Source organism: Cadophora gregata (assembly GCF_030347475.1).
Source record: "Cadophora gregata isolate MNR1 chromosome Unknown scaffold_1, whole genome shotgun sequence".
Taxonomy (NCBI): Eukaryota; Fungi; Ascomycota; class Leotiomycetes; order Helotiales; family Ploettnerulaceae; genus Cadophora; species Cadophora gregata.
The window spans coordinates 3897739-3918860 of record NW_026695924.1 but is presented as its reverse complement, the minus strand read 5'-3'; the positions used below and the strand labels follow the sequence as shown (position 1 = coordinate 3918860).

The window sequence follows — 21122 nt, the reverse complement described above, 5'->3', positions numbered from 1 at the left end:
CGGCAGGAAACCTTGCCCTAGATTTCTCGAAGAGTCGTAGAAGTTCTTCGAGACCTGGAGGAGAAATATGTGATAGGACGGCAACGAGCATGAAGCTTTACAGCAGGCTTGCAAGATTTTGAATCATTCCAAAATCTCACCAGTGAGACATGGTCTTGTAGATGACATCTTCATCTTTTGTCCTGTAGCTTGAAAATGGGACGGAGGCTGGAGGAATAATATCCACGTGCATCGAGTCAAGCACGCTGTTTCTGAGCCATTGGACCAAGTGCTCCGATTTCTTTGTCTGTCTGCAAATGGTGGCTGTCCATCGCGGCAGCCGATCCGCGACGCCTGCAGCCACCCGGCCCAAGACTCCTGGCCAGCATGTGTGCCCAGCAAATCTCCTCCCCACTTTCAAACAAGCTCTGCTCCCGATCGGGCTGTGGCACGAATGTTGCTGGTGTCAAACTCTGTTGATGGACGATGGCGAGGTGCCATATGCTATCATGCCTACTGGTTACGGCTGGTCCCTAACACTCTCTATTCGGTAATGCCAACTGCTTTAAAGGTCTAGTGAAACGGAAACCCTCGATCTTTGGCCTAGAGAATGCCTAAAAGCTGCTCGGTAGGCGTCTTTGGCTTTTGATGACGGGTAGCGGAACGGAGAGCCTTCGTAGAAGCATTCTGCAGTTCGTTTGAACTGCCAGCCCATCACCTTGGTGACAATCATTTCCAGCAATGACTTCGGTACATCAGCGATTAACAAGGCCATCCCATCTCTCGACCTTTTATCAGCTCTGGATCATTTAAGCAATCGAAAATATTCTCCTACTCCTCCATTCCACCACTCTACTGTGGCATTGGTCTGTGATCTCGCCCTCGAATTTCGCGAATGAGCGGTGGAGACGTGCAAACGGACGCTCAAACTACCCCAGGTCGGTTCCTAGACATGCCAACAAAGAGAAAGTCCACACCGAACTTACTGACAGTCATGGAAGACACCAGTTACAGCCCTGGTTACCGGACGGGACCGACTCTGAGGTCGAGAATCCAGAAGCTCACGCTCCGCCATCGTCCCAATTCCGCATAAAGGCCACGGATAGACCATTCCTGAAGCTCTGTTTGCTTGCTCCAAGAGAGCGGTCTCTCTGACCTGCCTACCAGTCTTCTTGCCGGTTCGGTTACTTACCAGACTTGATATCCGTCGAAAAACGATTTCCACCTTGCAGTGCCGCAGAACTTGGTGCCTTACTGCTTCGACCACACAACACACTCTTGCTCACTCACCGCCATGCTATCCGTGGCATCGCTTCTAAACCCTGTCAAGCCCGAACCGTGGGCCTTACGACGTTTAGATAGTCCTTCTTCACCACTGTGCTCCTCCTCATCAACCTCTGGTAGCCCATTCTTGTCACTCACAAATCAATCTTCTTCCAAAAAAGCAAAGATGACCAAGGACGGTGCTGTTTTTAGCAAGGGAACGCCTAAAGGCGAGGTCAATTTCCCACCGTTTGAGCGCTTTGACGAGGACGTTCTCCGAGAGGTCCAGAAGTTCCAGATCTACCCGCTCGGGAACATCCAGGAATACGCCCAGCACATTCCGTATAACAGCGAGAAGAAAACCTTCCTCGAAAAGACCGGCAGAGAGAGCTTCGAAGGCATGATCACGACTCACAAAGAATTCCAGATTCGTTCTCGCTGACGTGCGTTTAGTGTTCAAGTATGTTTTCAAAGTGCCTGGAGACGACAAGGAATACGTTGTCATGTGGGATTATAACGTCGGACTCGTTCGCATTACACCTTTCTTTAAATGCTGCAAATATTCGAAGGTCAGCTAAAAATTTCCAATCTGACGGTATCTGGTTTATTAAACATCAAATTGACCACAAACAGACAACCCCAGCCAAAATGCTGAACATGAATCCTGGCCTCAAGGAGATCACTCACAGCATTACAGGTGGCGCTCTTGTAGCACAAGGTAAGATCTTCCAACTCTAAGATGCAGACTCTTTTTGCAATTGTTGAAGCTTATCAACTTGGTTCCAGGTTACTGGATGCCCTACTCCTGCGCCCTCGCAGTTTGTACAACCTTCTGCTCACACCTCGCTGGCGCTCTGATCCCCATCTTCGGTCCAACCTTCCCCTCACTCTGCGTACTACCCGAAGCCCCCGAACATGGCCGCATGATAATCGACAGCCAGACCGTCCGCGAAGCCGCCGCCGAGGCCGAGGCCTTTCGCGTGCAATACAGCAGGTTCTCTGCTGTGCCATCCTCCGGCCGCGAGAGCTACTCTCCCATTCACTCCAGCGATCGTGACCGCATGTCCTCGAATCCCAACATGCGCCATACACCCCCGAGCCTTGGCCGTCGTCTGCGTGTTAGGCGAACTTTCGGTGCGGACAGTCCATATGGCTTGACGACCGATACGGATTTCGATGGAAATGCCAGCGAGAGCAGCGGCGATGGATATCACCTCAGCCCTATCACACCCGCCAGTACAAGTAGCATACTATCTGCTTCCCATACGCAGTCTCACTCCATGTCTCAGCCCCAGCTCCACGGTCACGATCATGGCCATGGTCACGGCCAAGGTCAAAGTCAACATCAGTACCCTGTTCAGTTCAACCAACCAACTATGACCGGCTGGCACACCCACAACATGACAGCTCACAATGCCAACTTGGCTATCAATATCTCGCCCCGCGGTCACGGTCCCTACCATGAACACTCATACAACGTACCCAACCCAAATACCTTTCTCAGTGCCATTCCTCGCTCCACTGGCCTCGACATTCCCATGACTGGCACCGGTACCTGGCGCTCTGGCCCTTCCAAGCGCCGTGTCGAAGAAGTTGATGCAGACGACGAGTATGATTGTGACGATGATTGTGACGGCGAGACTGCCAGTATCGCTACGAATGACAAGGATAGTGCGGATGGTAAGGTTGTGGGTGTGAGTATGGCTAAGGGTAGTGTGAATGGAGGTGATGGTAGAGGTGGAAGTGGAAATGATAAAGAGATGGAGGGTGTGGGTGATGCGGAGAGAACCGCTGCTTGGTTGTTGGTGAAGCTTAGTATGGGAGATGCAGAGCTCGGAGCGAGGAGTCAGGCGGAGATGAAGAAGGGTGTGAGTACAGGTTTGGTGAGTGGTGTTGGAGCTGGCGTTGGAGATGGTGTCGGAGCTGGACGTGGTAATACTGCTGGGGTCGGATCTCGACCTGGTAGCTGCCAAGGTCCGAGGATAAAGAGACGTCGGGCGACGTCCATGTGATTTGCTTTGGTTGACTATCAATTGCCATGGAGTTCTCGGACAGGTCACGGGCATGGGACATTGGATAGAATGGAACACGGCTCGGCACGGGATAGCATGGAATGGAAAAGCATGGCACGGTACGGTATGGTGTTTACTCGGCTGGCACGCCGCAGACTGGGTTCAGCAATGAATTGAGGCGTACGCATAATCTACTTTGTTTGCATGCATCGGATTTCAATGGCATGGTACCGGAAGTATGAAGGTTGAAGGACATAATCTGTATGGACAGTATGGCATTCATGGCGTATTTTCCCATTCGTGGTTTTTATGTTTTTTGTGTTTTGCACGCACAGATGGACGGACAGATGGATGGATGGGAGTACGAATGGGAACGAACTCAACATAACATCAACATAAACATAAACAATAGCGAAATGGGCTGGGGATGGGACGGGTGGAGGGACCTAGGAGAGATGGAGGGGCATGGGGTGATTTTTCCAGCAAGCAAGCAAGCATGGCTGTCCATACAACGACACTGTACCAACAAACATATTAGATTTCAGTCTCAGTAGCAGTTTCATACGGCAGGCATATTTTCTTGTAGAACAATCTACCCACCTATTCGAGGTTTCCCACGACTGAGCTTATGAATTATGATTGAGTTTTGGGATCACGTTTTGTGCGTGGATTCTCGTGATAGTGATAGTGATAGTGATAGTGATAGTGATAGTATGGGATGATTGGTGGAATGGGAAGGTGTTGTGGTTGTTTTGTTTACCTCACAGGCTGCTTAACTGCCTGACTCAATAAATTGTGTGTGGTTCATGGCTAATAGTTGGTCAAATAGGTTTGTTTGACGACATGGAGTAGCTTCGTCGTTTACTACAACTTGAGTGTTGTACCCTGGTGATGTGCCGGTAGGTATTCGGGGACCTCCTCCATGGCTCTTGATCGCCTATGCTTCCCTTTCTCACTCATTCTCTCACTCGGCAAGCAGGCCATGCTATCATTCACTCATTCAATCAAACAAACATTCAAACGAAAGACACCGCCACGGACATTATCACCGACCACGCGAGATCCAGTCACACTCAACACACCCACGCAGTTACTCAGTCACGTCACGGCACGTCAGTCACAGAGAGTGCAAAAATAGAGACGGGTGGAAAGGAGAAATTTTGTGGTCAACGCGGCTCTAGCTCTGGTTTCATTTCATTGTTACACACAGACAGAACGGCCTACCACCCCTTTTCTTTCCGAGCTAGCTAGCCGTCCGTCCATCCATCGGTAAGTAGTTCGTGCTACTGAAGGGCACTATACTTCCCAGATCTGGATTCCCCGATCTGACTGCCCAAAATCCGCCATGCTACGCCATGCCATGCCATGCACGTCTCCCCATCCAAGCGGAGACGTAGGGGTCCGTCCCCGCGTACAGTACGACCCTCCTGTCAGAATCAGAATCAGACACAGGGAACTAAAAGTAATGCCAATTCCGTTCTTCCTTTTCCTCTTACTCCTGACATGTCGGCGCGGTGCAGTCCCTTGCCATGTCTAATTGCCCGTAACCCAGGTACCCGTCCGCTTTGCTGGATCGACCTACGAGATCGCTAGACTTCCTTGAATTTCTTTCCAGAGATGCAGATGGCTGGATTGAGATATTGGGAGTTTTCAAGGGTAGAAGGTACCCGTTCCGTCGGTTCGTTGATCCAAATCTCCTGTCTCGTCATTTCAGCCATTCGATGAGACCGAAATAGATCAGCCGACGAAGTGAGATGAGATGACAGGAGATGCGCCTCAAGATTGCCCGGCCACACACCACACCACACGCAAATGACACGGATGTACCCACGGAAGCAAGCTCATCCCGAAGCATTCATCTCCTTCGCCTTCTTCTCCTTAAACTCCTTCACCCACGCCTCAGCCTTTCCTTTCGGAACAACATATATCCTCACAACCTCATCTACAATCTCCACATTACCCTCACTCAACACCTTCAACAGGGGGACTTTCCTCCCAACTTTGATAAGTCCGCCCGTCACGGTCTCCATATAGCACTCCACTCCCGTGGGCGTATACTCCCCGCTCCTATCCCATGGCAAGGGTAGGATATAGCTGAGATGATGACCGAGTGGTTCGGTCTCATTAAATGCCTTGATGAAATCTGATTCCAGGTGGAGAGGGTAGAGAAGGACTGTAGGGAAGGACAGCGTGGATGTCGGATCTGTTGGTTCAGGGACGAGTGAGATAGCAGCATCCTCCATCTCCGGCGGCTGAGCCGTCTTCCTTGTCTTTATATTCCTTGCTTTCAGCGCAGCTGCCAAAGTAAAAGCTTCCAATCTCTTCCTCTGCTCCCTTTCCAGATCTTTCTTCTTCCTTGCCGCCACGATCTCGTTGCGCTTGATGATTTCCTTGGCGACGAGTTGGAGGGCTTTGTTTTCTGGATCGAGGGCTAGACCGCGTGCACAGGCATCGTCTGCTTCGGGGATGCGATCGAGTGCCAGGAGGGCTTTGGAGGATCTGTACAGGGCTTTGACGTTTCGAGGGTTGATTCTTAGTGCGCTGCCGCAGTCGAGGGTGCAGCTTCGGTAGTTCTTTAACTCGAGATGGCATGCTGCTCGGTTGATAAGAGACGCTTCCAGGATCTTGATTTCCTTTTTGATTTCCTCCTCATCGATTTCTTCTTCTACTTCCTCAAGCTTTCCCTTTCCCTTCAACTTGGAGCGGATCTTATTCGCAGCTTGTCGTTTCCGGACTTCGATCAACAGGACATTTATTCCTTTCTCGTAGAACTCTTTTGCATCTTTCCAGCTTTTCTCCGCAAAACTCTCATTACCGCGCTCTTTGAAACCTTGAGCTACTTCTGCGGGCGTGCCTTCGTATGCAAGTGCTTTCAATGCTTCAATTCCATCGTTCTCTTCTAATTCGGTCATGAATAGTGGCACGGTATTCAGATCTGCGAGGATCTCAGCGCCGGTCTTGTGGCGGATATCTGCGAGGGCTGGAGGAAGGGCGGGTGTGGTTATGCCATCCTGGGTGGTGGGGGTGGAGGAGGCATGGGCGTTGAGAGCGGCTGTTAGGAGGTCGGTTTCGAGGGATGGAGATGTATTATGGGTATTTGGGGGAGACGATATATCGACTGAATTGTCGAAAGACTCGGGAAGCTCTTCTATTTTCATGGTGGCGATGTTTGGGACTTGAAGATTTGTGGTGTTTACTTTCCAGAAAGAAAAATAATTTACCCCTCCAAAGTGGAATATTGTTGTTCCGTGCCGAAGTCACCTTAATACTCGGGTACAAGTAATGCTGACAGCGTCAATCAATCTATGTCTTAAATTGACGGAAAATTCCCAAAGTACTCTTGCGATCCCAAATCGGCTTTGAGATAAAACAGTACGTTATGAATAGGCAACAGTTTCTTAGTCGCGTACAATTGAAGCCAAGAAATCCTCATCAGACCGCAAGTCTTCCTCGGATGCCACAACTGGAAACAGCTTAGAAATCAAGTTGTAACTTTTCGCTGCACTCGGACTTAACGGATTTGAGCCTACGCAGCCATTCGATCGAAGCACGACCGCTGCCATGAAGCACAGGAAACGAGGCATCACAGAAAGGTGGGGTAGTTGTTGATTTCCAATGAGGGGAAGAGAAGGACGAATCAGGGAGACATAGCAATCCTGCCTTCAGATCACATCATACATGTGAAGCACGAGAGGCTGTACTAGCTCATACACATCATCCCTACGCAATACATATAAGTATTAATGTATCCCGTCATCCTGAGCCTTTAGTTACTGTTGGTTCTCGAGCAATTCAATTGACTTCTACCATGACGTGGCTCAACTCAACTTGACATTGCCAGAGCAACCGTCCTTGTATCAAAACACCTGACAGATTTCCACGACTTCAACAATTCCATCCACCTTCAAACCTCTCAAAATGGGTTCAGTATCAGCCCCCAAGATCATCCTCTACACCAACCACCGCTGCCCCTGGGCTCACCGCGCTCACATCGCCCTCGCCGAACTCGGCCTCGAGTACAAGGAAGAAATCATCGACCTCTCAGTCCCCCGCACGGCAGAATACCTCAAGGTCAATCCCCGCGGACTCGTCCCCTCCATCAACTACAATGGCAACATCGTCACCGAGTCCGCCATCGTCGCGCAATTCCTGGCCGATGCTCACCCCTCTCACCTCGTGAAGACAAGCAGTGAGGAAGGCGGTGCGCTTCAGAGAGCTAGAATCGCTTACTTTGTTGATGCCTATTTTAGTAAGGTGAATGGTGGGTTCTGGGGACTTTTGTTTGCTGAGGGGGAGGAGAAGGAGAAGGCCGGGCAGGTCTTTGTCGATGCTGTGGTGAAGGAGATTGAGCCGCTGTTGCAGGATGCGGCCCCTTTCTTTGGGGGATCGAGGAAATTGACTCTTGCTGAGGTATTTTCTCTCTTACTTTTCTCACCTAGTTACCTTCCAGAGTGCATATTCTTGTTTTCCTCGAAGAAAAGACTGATCACATTTAGGTCCAAACTGGCTCCTTCCTCCTCAGAGTCTTGCATCTGCCAAAGTTTGAAGAATACAATCTCTTACCTAAGAGCCTTTTGACTGGTTTGGAATCCAAGGCACCTGCATTCTGGAAATGGGCAAATGCTGTGATTGCTGAGAAGAGTGTTAATTATATCTTCGACGGTTCGTATTTCCAACTTTATTTTCCCGTGAATCCGGACATCTGGCATTCTATTCATTGTCTCTAATTTCATTTTTCATTCAATTTCAGGCTTGAATTATTCTACAATGAACTATTTGGAAGAAACCTACTGACTTCAAATTCAGCGGAGGCGGTAGCTAAGAGCACTGTGGCAACAATTGCCAAGAGAAAGGCAGCTGCAAAGTGATTCTTCTCAATTGCGATGCTACTAAGCGAATGTCTGATAGTCTGCAGAATTTGATAGCCTGATCTTCAATTACGATTGCGTTTCCATTCCTACCAATTAGAGTCGCGTACATTTCCTGTTCCTCCTTCATTGGAATTTGAGGGGGTTTTCGCTGGCCGAATTGAGGGGCAAGCCCTACTTGACCAGCAGTTGTAATGATACCGGCTCACAAGTACGGTACTTACTAAAGTTTCGCTGCTTTCAATTACGAAGCCGAGATCTCGTCATTCAATTTTTTATCCTCTTCCAAGAATTCAATGCTCATCATTGTTTCAGGTACTGAAAACTTAGATCCTCCTATTCGCGGCGGCTGTATCGTAGTCGATAAGCAGCCGAATTCGAGATAAGCTAGTCAATGAACGGACCGTACTCATTACTGTCTCGTACTTACACATCATGAGATTCTACATCGTTTCATTCCATCTCGTCCTTCGATTTGCATTTGCATAGAGGGCAATACGATCAGCATCTGATTCTGAACCTGGAAGCATTTCGATCGCCTTCCGAGCTTCCGTTGCTGAATTTAACTTTTCGCCTAGGCCGATGCACCAGGTACCCCATGTTTTTACTTTTACAGTGAGCGCTTCACTGCTTAACTTGTGGGGTACCCCTTTATTCGCCGTCACATATTGATTATCATAGGGCAATTGTTTGGACCTATTTCTGGCATAAAGTTATGTTTCTCGCTGCCCAGCGTGGCGAATCGCTGGAATGTTTGTGCAACTTAATGAAAAGGGGCATCTAGGTTTGAATTTAGGCTTCGTCATTTGTACAGCCATAACATTTACTAGAGATATATATTCAGATCTAATCCACGGTAGGTGAGGTCTTCTTGCTCTTTCTTTTCCAACATCCTCTCTTGGTGCACACTTAGCCGTCGCCTTTTCTTAAACCACCCACTCCTTGCAAACAGGATTAGCAATCGTCACAATGCATTGCCCAACTATTTTCTCGTTCTTGTTGCTCTGTGGCTCAGTCATCTCGACGCCTGTGGTACAAAGCTTGTCGCCTGTGACTTCTTCACAGCCCAAAAAACCTCCCCGCGCTTGGCCGTTTGGACTCTCGACGCCTGTGGTACAAAGCTTGTCGCCTGTGACTTCTAAACAGCCCAAAAAACCTCCCCGCTCTTGGCCGTTTGGACTCTCGACCAAGAGAGTAAAGCCACAAGGCTATCGCGCTGTGGGATATTTCGGCAACTGGGTCCGTACAATTATCATTATCCGCTGTGTTACGGAGAAATCTAACTCTTTCAGGACATTTATGCTCGCAACTTCTTCATCACGGATGTGCCTGCTTCTAAATTGACACATCTCGTTTATTCTTTCGCAAATGTCAACAGCACTACCGGTGAAGTGTATGATTGCTCCAAAATCTCCAAAATAGTCCATACTAATCAGAGCACAGGTACATGACCGATGAGTGGGCAGATCTTCAATACCAATACCCTGGTGATAATCCAGACGCTGCACCAGCCAATACCAACAACGTCTATGGAGGCGTCAAACAGATGTACCTCTTGAAGAAGAAAAATCGCAAGCTCAAGACTCTGCTTGCGATTCTAGGATGGACCTACTCACCAAATATGATCCCCGTCCTCGCCTCACCTACTCTCCGCGCGAACTTCGTCAAAAGCGCAGTCTCACTCATGACCAACCTCGGATTCGATGGCCTTGACATGGACTACGAATACATCACCAGCTCTACCGAAGCAACTAACATGGTCTCCTTGCTCAAAGACATCCGCCAAGCCATGGACGCCGCCGCCGTCAATGGATCAACCCCTTACATTCTCTCATACGCATCCCCAGCCGGTCCAGCGAGATACAGCCTCATGGACTTCAAAGGCATGGACCAATACCTCGATTTCTGGAACTTCATGGGCTACGACTACGCCGGAAACTGGGACACTCTCGCAGGTCACTCCTCCAACCTCTTCGGCGACTTGTCCAACCCCGCTAGCACACCCTTCAACACCTCCTCCGCAATCGCCTACTACCTCACCGTCGGCTGCGTCGCTCCTTCAAAAATCAACCTCGGTATGCCGCTCTACGCACGCTCATTCGCGAAAACAGACGGACCAGGAAAACCATTCAACAACACCGGGGCGGCAGGCTCGTTCGACGAAGCCGGCACCTGGGACACAAAGGCTCTCCCATTACCAGGTTCCAACGCCACAGTCTACAACCTGAAGCATATCGGCGCGAGTTACAGCTATGATGCGACGAGCAGGCTCATGATCAGTTACGATACGACGACCAATGCGAAGGTTAAGACGAGCTATATTCAGGAGACGGGACTGGGGGGCGCGATGTGGTGGGAGGTTAGTCAGGATAAGCAGGGAGAGGGCAGTTTGATTGGGACGGTGGTGGATGCGTTTGGTGGAGAGAGGAGGTTGGATCAGAGTTTGAACAGGTTGGAGTATCCGGATAGTAAGTATGATAACTTGAGGAATGGAATGCCGGGTGAATAGGTGAGAGTAGGAGGGGGGAGGACCTGAGTGGGTGCAGGCGAATCCCTTTGCTTCGCTATGTCGAGATGACTTCTCTTCTGTCGTGTATTCTTATCTTTTTCTCCTTTAGGAGAGCTTTTAGACTCATGATATTACACACCAACTTTTTATCGATATATTCTATCGTCATTCCCAGTTTTCATAAGTCTCAGCACTTCAAGCAGGTACTTATTGCTCCTCGATCTTACGCAGTAGCACCAGTGAAAGAACGCTTCCGTACCCAAAATATCTAAGACCACCTCCAACATCATCTTTATGGCTGCTGTTCAATTCAGGCGCCACATGTTTCAGTATGTAAATTCCAAGTACCGACAGGACATCCTGGCGAAACAATCAAGCCCCTTTAACCGAGGTTGCATTGCCAATGTTTCTCCAAGAACACTTCATCTAAACACACGCTACTTCACATAATGGCTGATATACCATGGGTAAATAGTACTGCAAATGATAAGAAACATAATGTTTCTCTTCGCGGCACTTGAAACTCATGCCTTACTCCTCCCCGCCGAAGCGACAAAGAATATATCTTCAACATACCTGAACTTTTCATCTAACCCCAGTCTGAAGAAAATCGAAACAGCAACATGCTCTTACCACACACAGCTCTTTTGCTTGTACTTACCCAACATGTTCTCGCACAAACTGGGAATGCCAGAGGGTCTGATTTTCTCCGGTTCGGGTGCTCGCAGTTGGTAGTTGAGCGGACCGATCCGCTCGTCACGCCAGGTCAGGTCCCATCACCACATATGCATCAAATAGTCGGAGGGAATGCCTTTAATGCCAGCGTATTTCTCCATCTTCTCTTCTCTCCCCTTTTCCTTCCCTCCTATCCTCCCATCCTCCCATCCTCCCATACTACCCCCAAATACGCCCAAACACACTAATTGTTCTTCTTCCCAGATGGACCCCAGCACACTCGACCCCTCCAAAACAGCCCAATGCACATCCTGCAAGCTCAGCGAAGACTTCAGCAACTACTGGACCGCATCCATCTACTTCCAATCTCCCGAGAATGGGACGTTCAAGCGGGTGCCGCAGATGGCGAATGGGATGTTGAATGGGTCGTTGTTGGAGCAGGATGGGGGCATTACGGTGTATTATATGAGGCCGTTTAGTGGGTCGAATAAGAAGGTTACTGTTATGCCGAAGGTGAGTCCTCTTTAGTTTGTAAGAGAGGAATGGGGAAGTAGGAAATGGGCGGAGAAAGCAGAAAGCAAGGTGTGCTGATTGTGTGGATGATGACTTAGGGATTCCGAATGTTTACTGGTGATCCGAACTTGCGCAAGAAACCGAGTGGAACGATGAAGATATGCCATCGCTGTCTCGCTGCCAGGTAAGTACAATCCCCTAACTTTCTTCCCAATTCGACTTTTCCGAGACCCAAGCTTCCCGAAAATGCTCCCCTCTTTAAAACATTCTCACAACTGCTCTAACACCACCCACCCAGCGAGCGCACAATGGGCGGCTCCGGCGCCCCCTGCTCCTCAACCGACACCGCCGAATTCCCCAACAAGCCCTGCCCGGGCGGGATCCGCGCAACAGTGATCTTCCCCTCCTGCTGGGACGGCAAGAACCTCGACAGTCCCGACCACGCCAGCCACGTAGCGTACCAGTCTGGGTCTGCTCTCGCGGGCGACAAGTGTCCGTCTACGCACCCCGTGAGGATCCCGCAGGTGATGTATGAGGTTATGTATGATACGAGTGGGTTTGCGGATAAGAGGTATTATCAGAATGGGAAGCAGCCGCTGGTTTATAGTTTTGGTGATCCGTGAGTACTGCTTCTTTGAGCTTGTTTTTATAGAAACTGGATTGTGTGAGAGGTTGGGAGAAGTTGATTGACTGACTGAGTACAGGACGGGGTATGGAGCTCATGGTGATTACCTGTTCGGCTGGGTCGATGGTTCGCTTCAAAAGGCTATGGATACGCTTGGGACGGAGTGTTTCAGTGAGACATGTCCGCCTCTGAAGTTGCAGCTGGGGAGATTGGCGATTGCTTGCACTAAAGCTCAGCAGGCTAAGGAGGATATTGGAAATTCTGCTTGTGAGTTCATCTCCTCACTCGGTTATCGCATCGCTTACAGGAGTATCAGGGCTTCCAACTTTGCCTGGTGGCATGCTTGTTGCGTAAGGAAGAAACGAAAAGAACGTGACTGGTATCCCTGGAGGGAGGACTTGAGAACATGTCTATTTCGGAACTCCTGTCTATAGTATGCAAATTCAATACACCCAAAGATACAAATACAAGTGCTCACAAGGTCATGATTGTCTTACCAATTCTCAAACACCAGATTTTGTCTTTCCGTACGCGATATCAATCTCCTTCTCATACACATCCACAATCTTTCTCCTACTTAATTTCTGCGCAGCGGTCAAGAATCCCTAAGATCAAGTGTTAGTTTTCATATCAAATTTACATCATCGTACAGAAGTCAATCTTACATTTTGAGGAGTCCACTCCGCATCCGTCAAAACAACACCGTCCAGGATCTCAAAACTCGCCAACCCCGCTTTTCGGCCCGTATTCTGCAGCTCTCTCAATACGGCTCTTTTGATCTTGTCATTTTGTACAAGTTGTTCGTAGCTCTTTCCTTCGAGATCGTTTTCTTGTGCAAGCTTTTGAAGTAATAATGGAGCGGGGATGACAATGGCGATTGGCTTGTTCCTGTCGGCTGCAGCGTATACGCAGAGGTTGAGTACTACGTTAGAGGATCGGTAGATGGACTCAAGCTACATATCTCATCAGTTTCCGAAATTTTATCAGGGATCGGGAAAATTTACCTTTTCCAGTGCAATGTACTCCCCATTCAGAGTCTTCACCAAATTCTTCTTCCGATCAATAATCTTCAAGTGACCAGTAGGTGCCCATTCTCCAATATCCCCAGTTCGGAACCAGCCGCCAGGCGCCATCGCTTCAGCTGTCTCTTCTTCATTCTCGTAGTACCCTTCCATGACGGGATCCCCACGAATCAAGATTTCTCCCTGTGGAGGGTCGTTTGTGGAGAAGTATCCTGCGTCTGGGAAGTCCACGAGCTTGATCTCGATGCTGGCAGGTATATCGCCTAGTGTGTCGTCCGTCCATTCTAGTGGGTCTTGAAGAGCTCCCATTCTACTCTTCGTCAGTGACAATCATTTGTGGGGAGAGTTGTGTATCTCACGCGCAGGTTTCCGTCAGGCCGTATCCACTGATGAGAGGAACCAGAGCATATGAAATAAATCTCCTAGTCTCCTTGCCCAACGGCCCGGCACCATTAAAGCAAGCTCTGAGACGTCCTCCAGTCTGCTGCTTAATAGTATTGAATACCAACCAATCGAGCCACCCCGCCGGTGCCATATACCCCTGTTCGCAGAACCAAGTCTTCGCTTTCAGCGCTCCCCAGAATACATTACTCCCCACAACACCCATCCCTGACACCTTGTTCTCGATACCTTTTCGGATAGTCTCCCAGACTGCAGGAACTCCGACTAGAATTGTTGGTTTGAACTCTTTGATGTCACCTTGGCTGTTCTTCATCGAAAGGTCGGAAAGCGTGCGCGGATTACCATACCCCATTTTCACACCCCAGTAGAGACAGGCGTTCTCGAATGCGAACTCAAAACAGTGTGCTAAGGGGAGGTAGGCGAGCACTGAGTCTGCTGGACCAACGTATTCTGTGAAGATGGATTCGAGGCCGGCGACTGAAAATACATCAGAATCGGCTGAGTCCAGGCAAAGGACAGAGACTTACTTGATGCGACGACATTGCGATGTTTCAATGGTACTCCTTTTGGTTTTCCAGTTGTCCCGGACGTGTACATGAGGCAGCATAGATCTTCAGGCTGAGGTGGAACAGGCTTGCACGGATTATTCTCGCCCAAACTTCGTAAATGCTCTAATGAGAAGATCTCGATATGAGGATGCGCTTTCTCCAGGGCCTGGATATCAGCTTTGCTGACTTCATGCTGGTCATTATAAATAATCCACTTCAACTCCTTCGCCTTGTCTAAAGGCTTGATGAATTTACTGAGCAACTCCGGATCAACAAAAATAGCTTTCGCATTGCTCTGCACCAGCGACATCTCGAGACCTTCTTCTCCCAGAGTTGCATAAGAGGTAACGATCGGCATGGACTGGGTGACGGCGCCTGTACGTTTCGTACCGAGTAAGCGAGAGCCCTTGACCTGATTTAGACTGGTTGGGGGAAGAAAGAAAATAAATAAATACCATGAGCAGCAGCGAGCCAATTGGCACTATCTCTTTATCAGAACTCCATTCCCATAAACATATAATAAAAACGTACCTTGTAGCCGCAAAAATATGCACCCTATCTCCCTTGCCCAGCCCCAACATCCGATACCCCGACCCAATCTGCATCGCCCCATCGAAGTACTGCCCAAACGTCACATATTCGTACGGCCCCATCTCAAAAAAAGTCCATTTCTTCTCGACCTCCTTTTCTTTCCCTTCTATTATCTGCTTCACCATTTTAGTCTTCGTATGCATCTGGATTAATTTCCGCGTTCCCATCGCATCCAGCTCGCCAAACTTGGCAGCCGAGCGCACCAAGACATCGTACAGCGTCGCCGTATCATCATCCGGTCTGGAGATCAACTTATCGACGTATTTTGCGTTGCGGCGGGGGATGGTCTCGCCTTCAATTTGAGGGTGGTTTGGAATCGGGAGGCTGAATGGGGGTGCTTTGAACATGCCCGGTTGGACGATTGTCGTTTTGAGAGACATGTTGAGAGGATGTTGAGGTGAGAGATTTTGGGTTGAGGATGGTGAGAGGAGTGAAGAAGTAGTTTGGATTTGCGTGGTTTTAATAGAAATGGAAGTTGTTGCTTGGGGATGAATTAGGTTGATATGGTGGGTGAATTGTATGCAGGACGCGTCGTGATGATGATGAGCCACGGCTGGGCATGGACGGGATGATGGAAACCCGGAAAAGGTGGTTTGAGGCCGAGGCGAGATATCACGTGTTGGGATAGTACGTATCGCTACTTCCAGCTGCGCTCTTCATTTTGTTCAGCGAGGTATCAATGACTAATTGCGAGTCTACGGGTGCTTCTGAAATTCTGCAAAGGTTGCGCACCGAGACCTTTTCTATCTATGATCACGTTTGATGGTTGTTTTGTCAGGGGGCTGATTAAGCGAGTTCGTCTGTTGATTCATCACCACGATCAGGGTACCAAGATACAGCTCAAAAGTAAAGAAAGCTTTGAGAATTTGGCTATGATTCTGCCTATATCTAGTGGTGTTATTACATAGAAACTGAAAAGATCTCTGCATAATGTTCTAATGGTTCATAACTGAGTTACTCATTCTATCATTTCACAAAGATGGATTATTCGCTTTGCCTGTTCTTCTATTCTTCGATGAAAGTCTTCCATTATTAAAATCTATGCCCAAAAATAGAGTATCTAACTAGTACTTCCTATCTATGAAGTTTGGCCGAGACCAATCCCCAACGTCCCTCCTTCACCTGCGTTTTGCACGCCGCTCTACTCTTCGTCTTCCTTCTTGAAGTTGTCTTGCTGTGAAGGCGCTTCACGAATGACTTCGACGTGCACCCCATCGTTCTCAAGGAGCGTTGCCATCAGCTTCGGAACTGACCAACAACTCGCGTAGTGGGCGAGAGTGCTGGCTTTCCGACGATTCGCACACTCTGCCTCAAGTGCCTTCTTACTCCAGCCGGAAAAGGTGTGAGTCACGGGTAGATGAAAGGTCTCCTTGTAAGTATCCCTATAAACGGTTGGAGTGGCTTTTACTTTCCGCTTGACCATACCCGGGCGGAGTATTGGCTTGACGACTACATCGCCGAGGACAGCTGAGTCGACCAAGCCGTGTTTTGCTGGGTCGAACCTCTCCAACACGATGATTTCTATGCCGTCCTTCTCCGCCTTCTTAATTTGGCCTTTGACCCCTGGGCTAAGATAAAGGCGACCCCGATCTGCTTGAAGTCTGGGTCCTTGTCGAACGGATCGATCTTGTAGTAGCCTGTTCCGTGCAGACCCTTTCCCATCCAGCCCGCCAGTCCGTCTTCCCGAGATGGCATGTACACGCCGTAGTCTGCGATGAAGAAGCCGCCGTCATATTTCGGGCCATGGGTTCTTCCCGTGATGTAGTTCAAGCAGTACTTGCTGTGATTGGTTTCCTTGTGGATCTGACTGCAACGTTATGATACATAAATAGAAGGAAGATTGAGCACAATGCTGTCAATGATGTCAATTGAGAGCCAATCATGTTGTTACTTGTGACAATAATGCCGCTCAAAGGTCGACACGTGCATGTTGTGTTAAGCTATCTTGACGTCTCGTTTTACTTACAGTACTCAATGGACATTAGACGACTGGTGAAGTTTTATAGTATCCCGGTTGAATACAGTCAAGTGTACTCAGGATACAACACGCAACGTAGAGGGAGGATCGACACTCAGCAGCTGGTTTTTTTCAAAGCTAAGTCACTGAAACAGGAGCTTTAAAAGATTCCTTTGTTCGAAATAGCTCGGTGCCGTGCCTTTGAAATGACTCTGAGGACTCTAGGCTAATACGTAGACATGATTGAATGGCTGAAGCCAATTGGAAGAAGTGCAAATTAGCAAGCGAAAGCTTCTCTCAAACATGTCAACAAGGAAGTATGCCGGAACAGCGCATATTATAATCAAATACTTCTAGAGCAACATCAGCTTGCAAATGTCAAGTAATGTGAAGTTACGTTTGTGTTTGAGAGAAGGTTATACTACTGAGGATGAAACTTTTTTGTAAAGCCAATCACTCCTTTGATTCCTTTTGTTGGTTAGTGTATCGAGAATAACAGAAGTGGATACTTGCGGGCATCTTGAATAGTATGAGTGAAGTTCATATAAATCTTGGTATTGTACTTTCTCTTCAGACAAACCACCTGATATTGACTTGACACTAACAAGACAATCCACCCTGATTGAGGAACATGGGTAAGATTGCAAAAGCTTCACATCAAGAGTAGAAAAATAATGCAGATTGCCTTCCTTCAATCAAAAGCATCAAATATTTGTGGGTGGATATTGTGTGTTGTGTAAATATTGTTCACAAGCAAGATGTCACTTGGTACAGCACGAAGCACAAATATATGTGGCAATGGCTTGTAAAAGCGAGACCTAGAGTGTTAAGTATTTTCAATTCAGTAAATCCATATTCCCTTTTGCACCAGGTACCGAATCCCCATACCCTGATACCGCATTTATCCTTCCCTCCCAAGCCCTAGAATAAAAACAGAACGCCATATTGCCTGTTCACCTAACCACCGAGCCCAGTTCCTTCCAGTCCAAACCCAACCAATCCGTAAAAGCAACCATGTCTCTCAAATCCTTTTGCAACAAACAGATTACGCTTTCTTCCCAACAACAGGGCAAACCGCACCCTCAGCGGCTCCCTCCACAGACGGATGGCTAACAACCTTATCCTTGTGATGCTTCAACGTCGCCTTCGTAATGGGGCAAACCTCCGCTCCCTCCTTCGGCGTAGGATGATCCGGCGGGAGGACCGTCGAGACCGGTCCTACAACCGGGCAAATCCCCTCGTCCAAAGCCTTGTTCTCTTCGTTGTTGATCTGGTCCTTCAGAGCTGGGCAGGACTTGGCGTCCTTGTCTGAGATATTGGGTGGGAGACCAGGGTGCTTGTGCAGTTGGTGGTGATGGTCGGTTGAGGCGTTGGTGACGGGGCAGACGAGGCCGGGCTTGGAGGCGTCGAAGTCGGGGTGGGATGGGGGGAGGATGGTGTTTGTTGTTCCTACGACGGGACAGACTTGGGCGTTGGTTGCCATTTTGTTTTTGGTGATGACGTTGATGGGTTTGGGTATATTTGTGGATATGATCGTGATCTTGGCTTTCGTCTGAAGTTGAGAAGTTGTTTATTCGGGTTTACTGGTTTGTTGTTTTGAAGTTGATGTTGATGTTGATTTCAGTACTGTTTGTATTGTCAATCAAAGCGAGTTGATAGGAGGAAGGGGTGCGGTGTGAGGTGGGGGGTTTAAATAGGAATGTGGGGTAATTTGGCGCGGGGCACTTGAAGTTGGAAAGGGCGACTAGCAGCCAATGACAACTGCCTGAATGATCAGCAGATGCCCTTGCTGGAGGCTATCCCCTAGAATTTAGGCATGGACTAACTTTCAAGTTAAAAGCCTTTCGCAAATCCACTAGAGCCACTATCATCAAAATAGTGTCTCTTCCCATATTTTTAGTCGTACCATTGTGGTATTGAAGGTAAACAAGCAGTTGAATTTCAGCAAAATGCTGGCCCTGCCAATCATGCATAGAAAGCTTGATCATTTGGGCTGAAGTCCTCCACTGCCGGGTGGTGGCTGAGCCGTCAAGTGTGGCTACGAGAAAGCCTGAAACAACCCCACCAATAACCCATCGAAGTGCAGATACGAGCTTCGGGGGTTCAGGGACGGTTGTCGGTAGGCGTAACTTTACTAACCTGGCATAGCAGGTAGCCCTGATCCGTAAGTATCCATCCAAAGCATCAATCGAAAGCAGTTTCCAGCTGCCTCTTCCGAAGAAATTTGAGTGGTGTGGATTGTGTCTATGTCAGAACCACTTTTAAAAAGAGGAGCTTTGTGATAATAGGCTGGTTCGAGCGAGAAATGGCCGAGAGTAGCGCCATGTTGGCCTTCACCGAGCATCGCAATTGTGGGATCAACCGTTGTCATCGTTCGGCGGATTATATATTTAACGACTGCCTAGGTAAATGGTTTCTAGCTTCCAGTTTAAGAATAAATCTCTACCAAAAAGTTTTCGTCTGAGATGCGGTTTCAACTGGCTGTTCTGCTTGCGTTGCAATGCGTTTCGTTGTCCTTTTGTGAATCATATGATGTGCCAAATAGTGAAGAAGAAATGCTCGCCGCGATCCAGGCTGAATATGATCGGGGCGCTGAAGTACTTCCGGTCCAACGGCCAGATATAAAGGTTTGTGAGCACATCCTCAGTCATCTATCATTTCTCGTTCCCTCCTTTAGTTTTGGATGTTACAGTGGTGTTGCTGTTTATTTTTGTGGTTGAAGGATTTCGGACAAGACTTTGGCTTCCAGGGATGTATTTCAATGGTCCCTCAAATGATGTCCATAGCATTCCTACGGTATTACCAATGGCATTCTCAAACTCGCCGACACCACTGGGATCGTCATGAACCGACTCTCGGGTCGAGGCATATGCAAAAAATCCTATGGCTCAGGTATGGACAATGTCTCAACCTTTCTTTTGCATCTGCGGAGGCTTTGGTCCAAGGCTCTGTCTCCCAAAATGAGGATCACGAAAGAGACCCTATGCATCTAAAAGCCGTCGAGACTAGTTTATTAACCAGAAAGTCTTCTGACTGACACAAATAGTCGACGGTGTATCCTGGGTATACTACGCCACAGGACAAAAACTGCGAATTGGCTCCTGAAGCTCGGAGGATCAAAGGGGCCGTCAAGAACCATCTTCACACAAACGAAGGGAAGACGATATGTGACATGGAATGTCTCGACCTCACTCAATCTCGCGACTGGCATGGATTTCATCTGATCGGTCCAACCAAAAACTTTGATTATAAGATACATTGTGGGCCGACTCTTCCTCTTCGTACTTGTTCGTCTGGGGGGAATGGGTTGAGAGCGAACTTTGATGGAAAGGTGGATTGCTAAGGGCGGAGTTTGAAGAAACAGGTACTTGGATCTCTGCTATGACACGTTGTTGTAGGAGCATATTGTTGGGGATATGGTTCAAGTAAGTGCTGAAGCATAGAAGCCGTGGAACCGATAGCGATAGAAGTACCCATGGGATTCTTCCACTTCAGTGCACCTCAGGTTTGCAGCAGTTTTCTTTAGAAGATGAGTTGAGGAGCGAAAGTAAATGAAACGTAGTCAGGAACGTTCGTCCAAACTCGTGATAACAGATGGGAATCGACCTCGTTGAGCTGCAACGCCGAAGCTCGCGATGCCGAGACATATCCCGACGGAAACCTCAGAAACAATCTTTGGCTGCCATTACGATGGTCTGAAAACATCAAAATATAAGAGATTGGATCTAAACTTATTCGTTTAGCACTTTCATCCACCGACCACCCGACTCGTCCACCCCGAAGTTTTTGTTTACCTTCGCATCGGCAAAGATTTGCTTAGTCATCAAGAGCCCCTTCCTTCCATGCCTCGGCGTTACCCCGCAACGCATGCCACTTCCGGGGTCTCTCATCCCCGGGATTCCAAACAGCATAGCAAAGCCGAACAAACCAACATCTAGGGTTAAGTCGAGAAATAGCATCGGGCGAGTTGATATTCGATCACCCAAATATCGGGCCAAAGACGGGCCACCTCTACCCGTGCCGACAGCTAGTACTCGAGTAGTTCAAATTTGTAGAACCCCTCAATCGTCCTTGTCTCCGAAACATCTATTTTCTTCATCTTCATATTCCTTTTACTTTGACTTCTCTTTTACCATTTTCATCAATATCACTGTCCGA

General features: G+C 48.5%; 10 protein-coding genes across 10 annotated transcripts; 6 read left to right on the top strand and 4 right to left on the bottom strand.

The window, feature by feature from the left end:
- Positions 1-1273: 1273 nt before the first annotated feature.
- On the top strand, positions 1274-3254 carry ONS95_001273 (uncharacterized protein; the record flags this gene model as incomplete). The annotated part of the gene is made up of 4 exons (XM_058494462.1): positions 1274-1640; positions 1696-1811; positions 1876-1960; positions 2029-3254. 4 exons carry the CDS (start codon positions 1274-1276, stop codon positions 3252-3254), a joined length of 1794 nt encoding a protein of 597 aa, XP_058364667.1.
- Positions 3255-4324: 1070 nt separating this feature from the next.
- Positions 4325-6576, bottom strand: ONS95_001272 (uncharacterized protein). The gene has a single exon (XM_058494461.1). The coding sequence runs from the start codon at positions 6410-6412 to the stop codon at positions 5096-5098; it is 1317 nt and encodes a 438-aa protein (XP_058364666.1). The 5' UTR covers positions 6413-6576; the 3' UTR covers positions 4325-5095.
- A 596-nt stretch (positions 6577-7172) lies between these two features.
- On the top strand, positions 7173-7832 carry ONS95_001271 (uncharacterized protein; the record flags this gene model as incomplete). Its single annotated transcript, XM_058494460.1, has 1 exon — positions 7173-7832. The coding sequence occupies one exon, from the start codon at positions 7173-7175 to the stop codon at positions 7830-7832; it is 660 nt and encodes a 219-aa protein (XP_058364665.1).
- Positions 7833-9091: 1259 nt separating this feature from the next.
- Positions 9092-10631, top strand: ONS95_001270 (uncharacterized protein; the record flags this gene model as incomplete). Its single annotated transcript, XM_058494459.1, has 3 exons — positions 9092-9361; positions 9415-9515; positions 9566-10631. The coding sequence occupies 3 exons, from the start codon at positions 9092-9094 to the stop codon at positions 10629-10631; spliced, it is 1437 nt and encodes a 478-aa protein (XP_058364664.1).
- Positions 10632-11254: 623 nt separating this feature from the next.
- ONS95_001269 (uncharacterized protein) lies at positions 11255-11554 on the top strand (the record flags this gene model as incomplete). Its single annotated transcript, XM_058494458.1, has 1 exon — positions 11255-11554. The coding sequence occupies one exon, from the start codon at positions 11255-11257 to the stop codon at positions 11552-11554; it is 300 nt and encodes a 99-aa protein (XP_058364663.1).
- A 16-nt stretch (positions 11555-11570) lies between these two features.
- ONS95_001268 (uncharacterized protein) lies at positions 11571-12798 on the top strand (the record flags this gene model as incomplete). Its single annotated transcript, XM_058494457.1, has 5 exons — positions 11571-11819; positions 11918-12003; positions 12118-12438; positions 12524-12711; positions 12761-12798. The coding sequence occupies 5 exons, from the start codon at positions 11571-11573 to the stop codon at positions 12796-12798; spliced, it is 882 nt and encodes a 293-aa protein (XP_058364662.1).
- On the bottom strand, positions 12629-15708 carry FAA4_2 (long-chain fatty acid-CoA ligase). The gene is made up of 8 exons (XM_058494456.1): positions 14948-15708; positions 14872-14897; positions 14396-14791; positions 13826-14345; positions 13449-13776; positions 13110-13397; positions 12750-13049; positions 12629-12705 (listed from the first exon to the last, which is right to left on the bottom strand). The coding sequence occupies exons 1-7, from the start codon at positions 15385-15387 to the stop codon at positions 12948-12950; spliced, it is 2100 nt and encodes a 699-aa protein (XP_058364661.1). The 5' UTR covers positions 15388-15708; the 3' UTR covers positions 12629-12705; positions 12750-12947.
- Positions 15709-16148: 440 nt separating this feature from the next.
- On the bottom strand, positions 16149-16702 carry ONS95_001266 (uncharacterized protein; the record flags this gene model as incomplete). Its single annotated transcript, XM_058494455.1, has 2 exons — positions 16149-16547; positions 16592-16702. The coding sequence occupies 2 exons, from the start codon at positions 16700-16702 to the stop codon at positions 16149-16151; spliced, it is 510 nt and encodes a 169-aa protein (XP_058364660.1).
- A 1307-nt stretch (positions 16703-18009) lies between these two features.
- ONS95_001265 (uncharacterized protein) lies at positions 18010-18447 on the bottom strand (the record flags this gene model as incomplete). The annotated part of the gene is made up of 1 exon (XM_058494454.1): positions 18010-18447. The coding sequence occupies one exon, from the start codon at positions 18445-18447 to the stop codon at positions 18010-18012; it is 438 nt and encodes a 145-aa protein (XP_058364659.1).
- Positions 18448-19343: 896 nt separating this feature from the next.
- On the top strand, positions 19344-20537 carry ONS95_001264 (uncharacterized protein). The gene is made up of 2 exons (XM_058494453.1): positions 19344-19591; positions 20011-20537. Exons 1-2 carry the CDS (start codon positions 19430-19432, stop codon positions 20305-20307), a joined length of 459 nt encoding a protein of 152 aa, XP_058364658.1. The 5' UTR covers positions 19344-19429; the 3' UTR covers positions 20308-20537.
- The last annotated feature ends 585 nt before the right edge of the window (positions 20538-21122 follow it).

What these genes read in the sequence shown, in the direction of transcription:
- ONS95_001272 (XM_058494461.1), bottom strand. Translation starts at nt 6,412, where the DNA reads ATGAAAATAGAAGAGCTTCCCGAGTCTTTCGACAATTCAGTCGATATA.
- FAA4_2 (XM_058494456.1), bottom strand. Translation starts at nt 15,387, where the DNA reads ATGTCTCTCAAAACGACAATCGTCCAACCGGGCATGTTCAAAGCACCC. An exon ending in CATATTTTTGCGGCTACAAG is followed by an intron (nt 14,898 to 14,947) that starts GTACGTTTTTAT and finishes ATAAAGAGATAG; the next exon opens with TGCCAATTGGCTCGCTGCTG. An exon ending in TCGCAATGTCGTCGCATCAA is followed by an intron (nt 14,346 to 14,395) that starts GTAAGTCTCTGT and finishes ATGTATTTTCAG; the next exon opens with TCGCCGGCCTCGAATCCATC.
- ONS95_001264 (XM_058494453.1), top strand. Translation starts at nt 19,430, where the DNA reads ATGCGGTTTCAACTGGCTGTTCTGCTTGCGTTGCAATGCGTTTCGTTG. An exon ending in TCCAACGGCCAGATATAAAG is followed by an intron (nt 19,592 to 20,010) that starts GTTTGTGAGCAC and finishes TGACACAAATAG; the next exon opens with TCGACGGTGTATCCTGGGTA.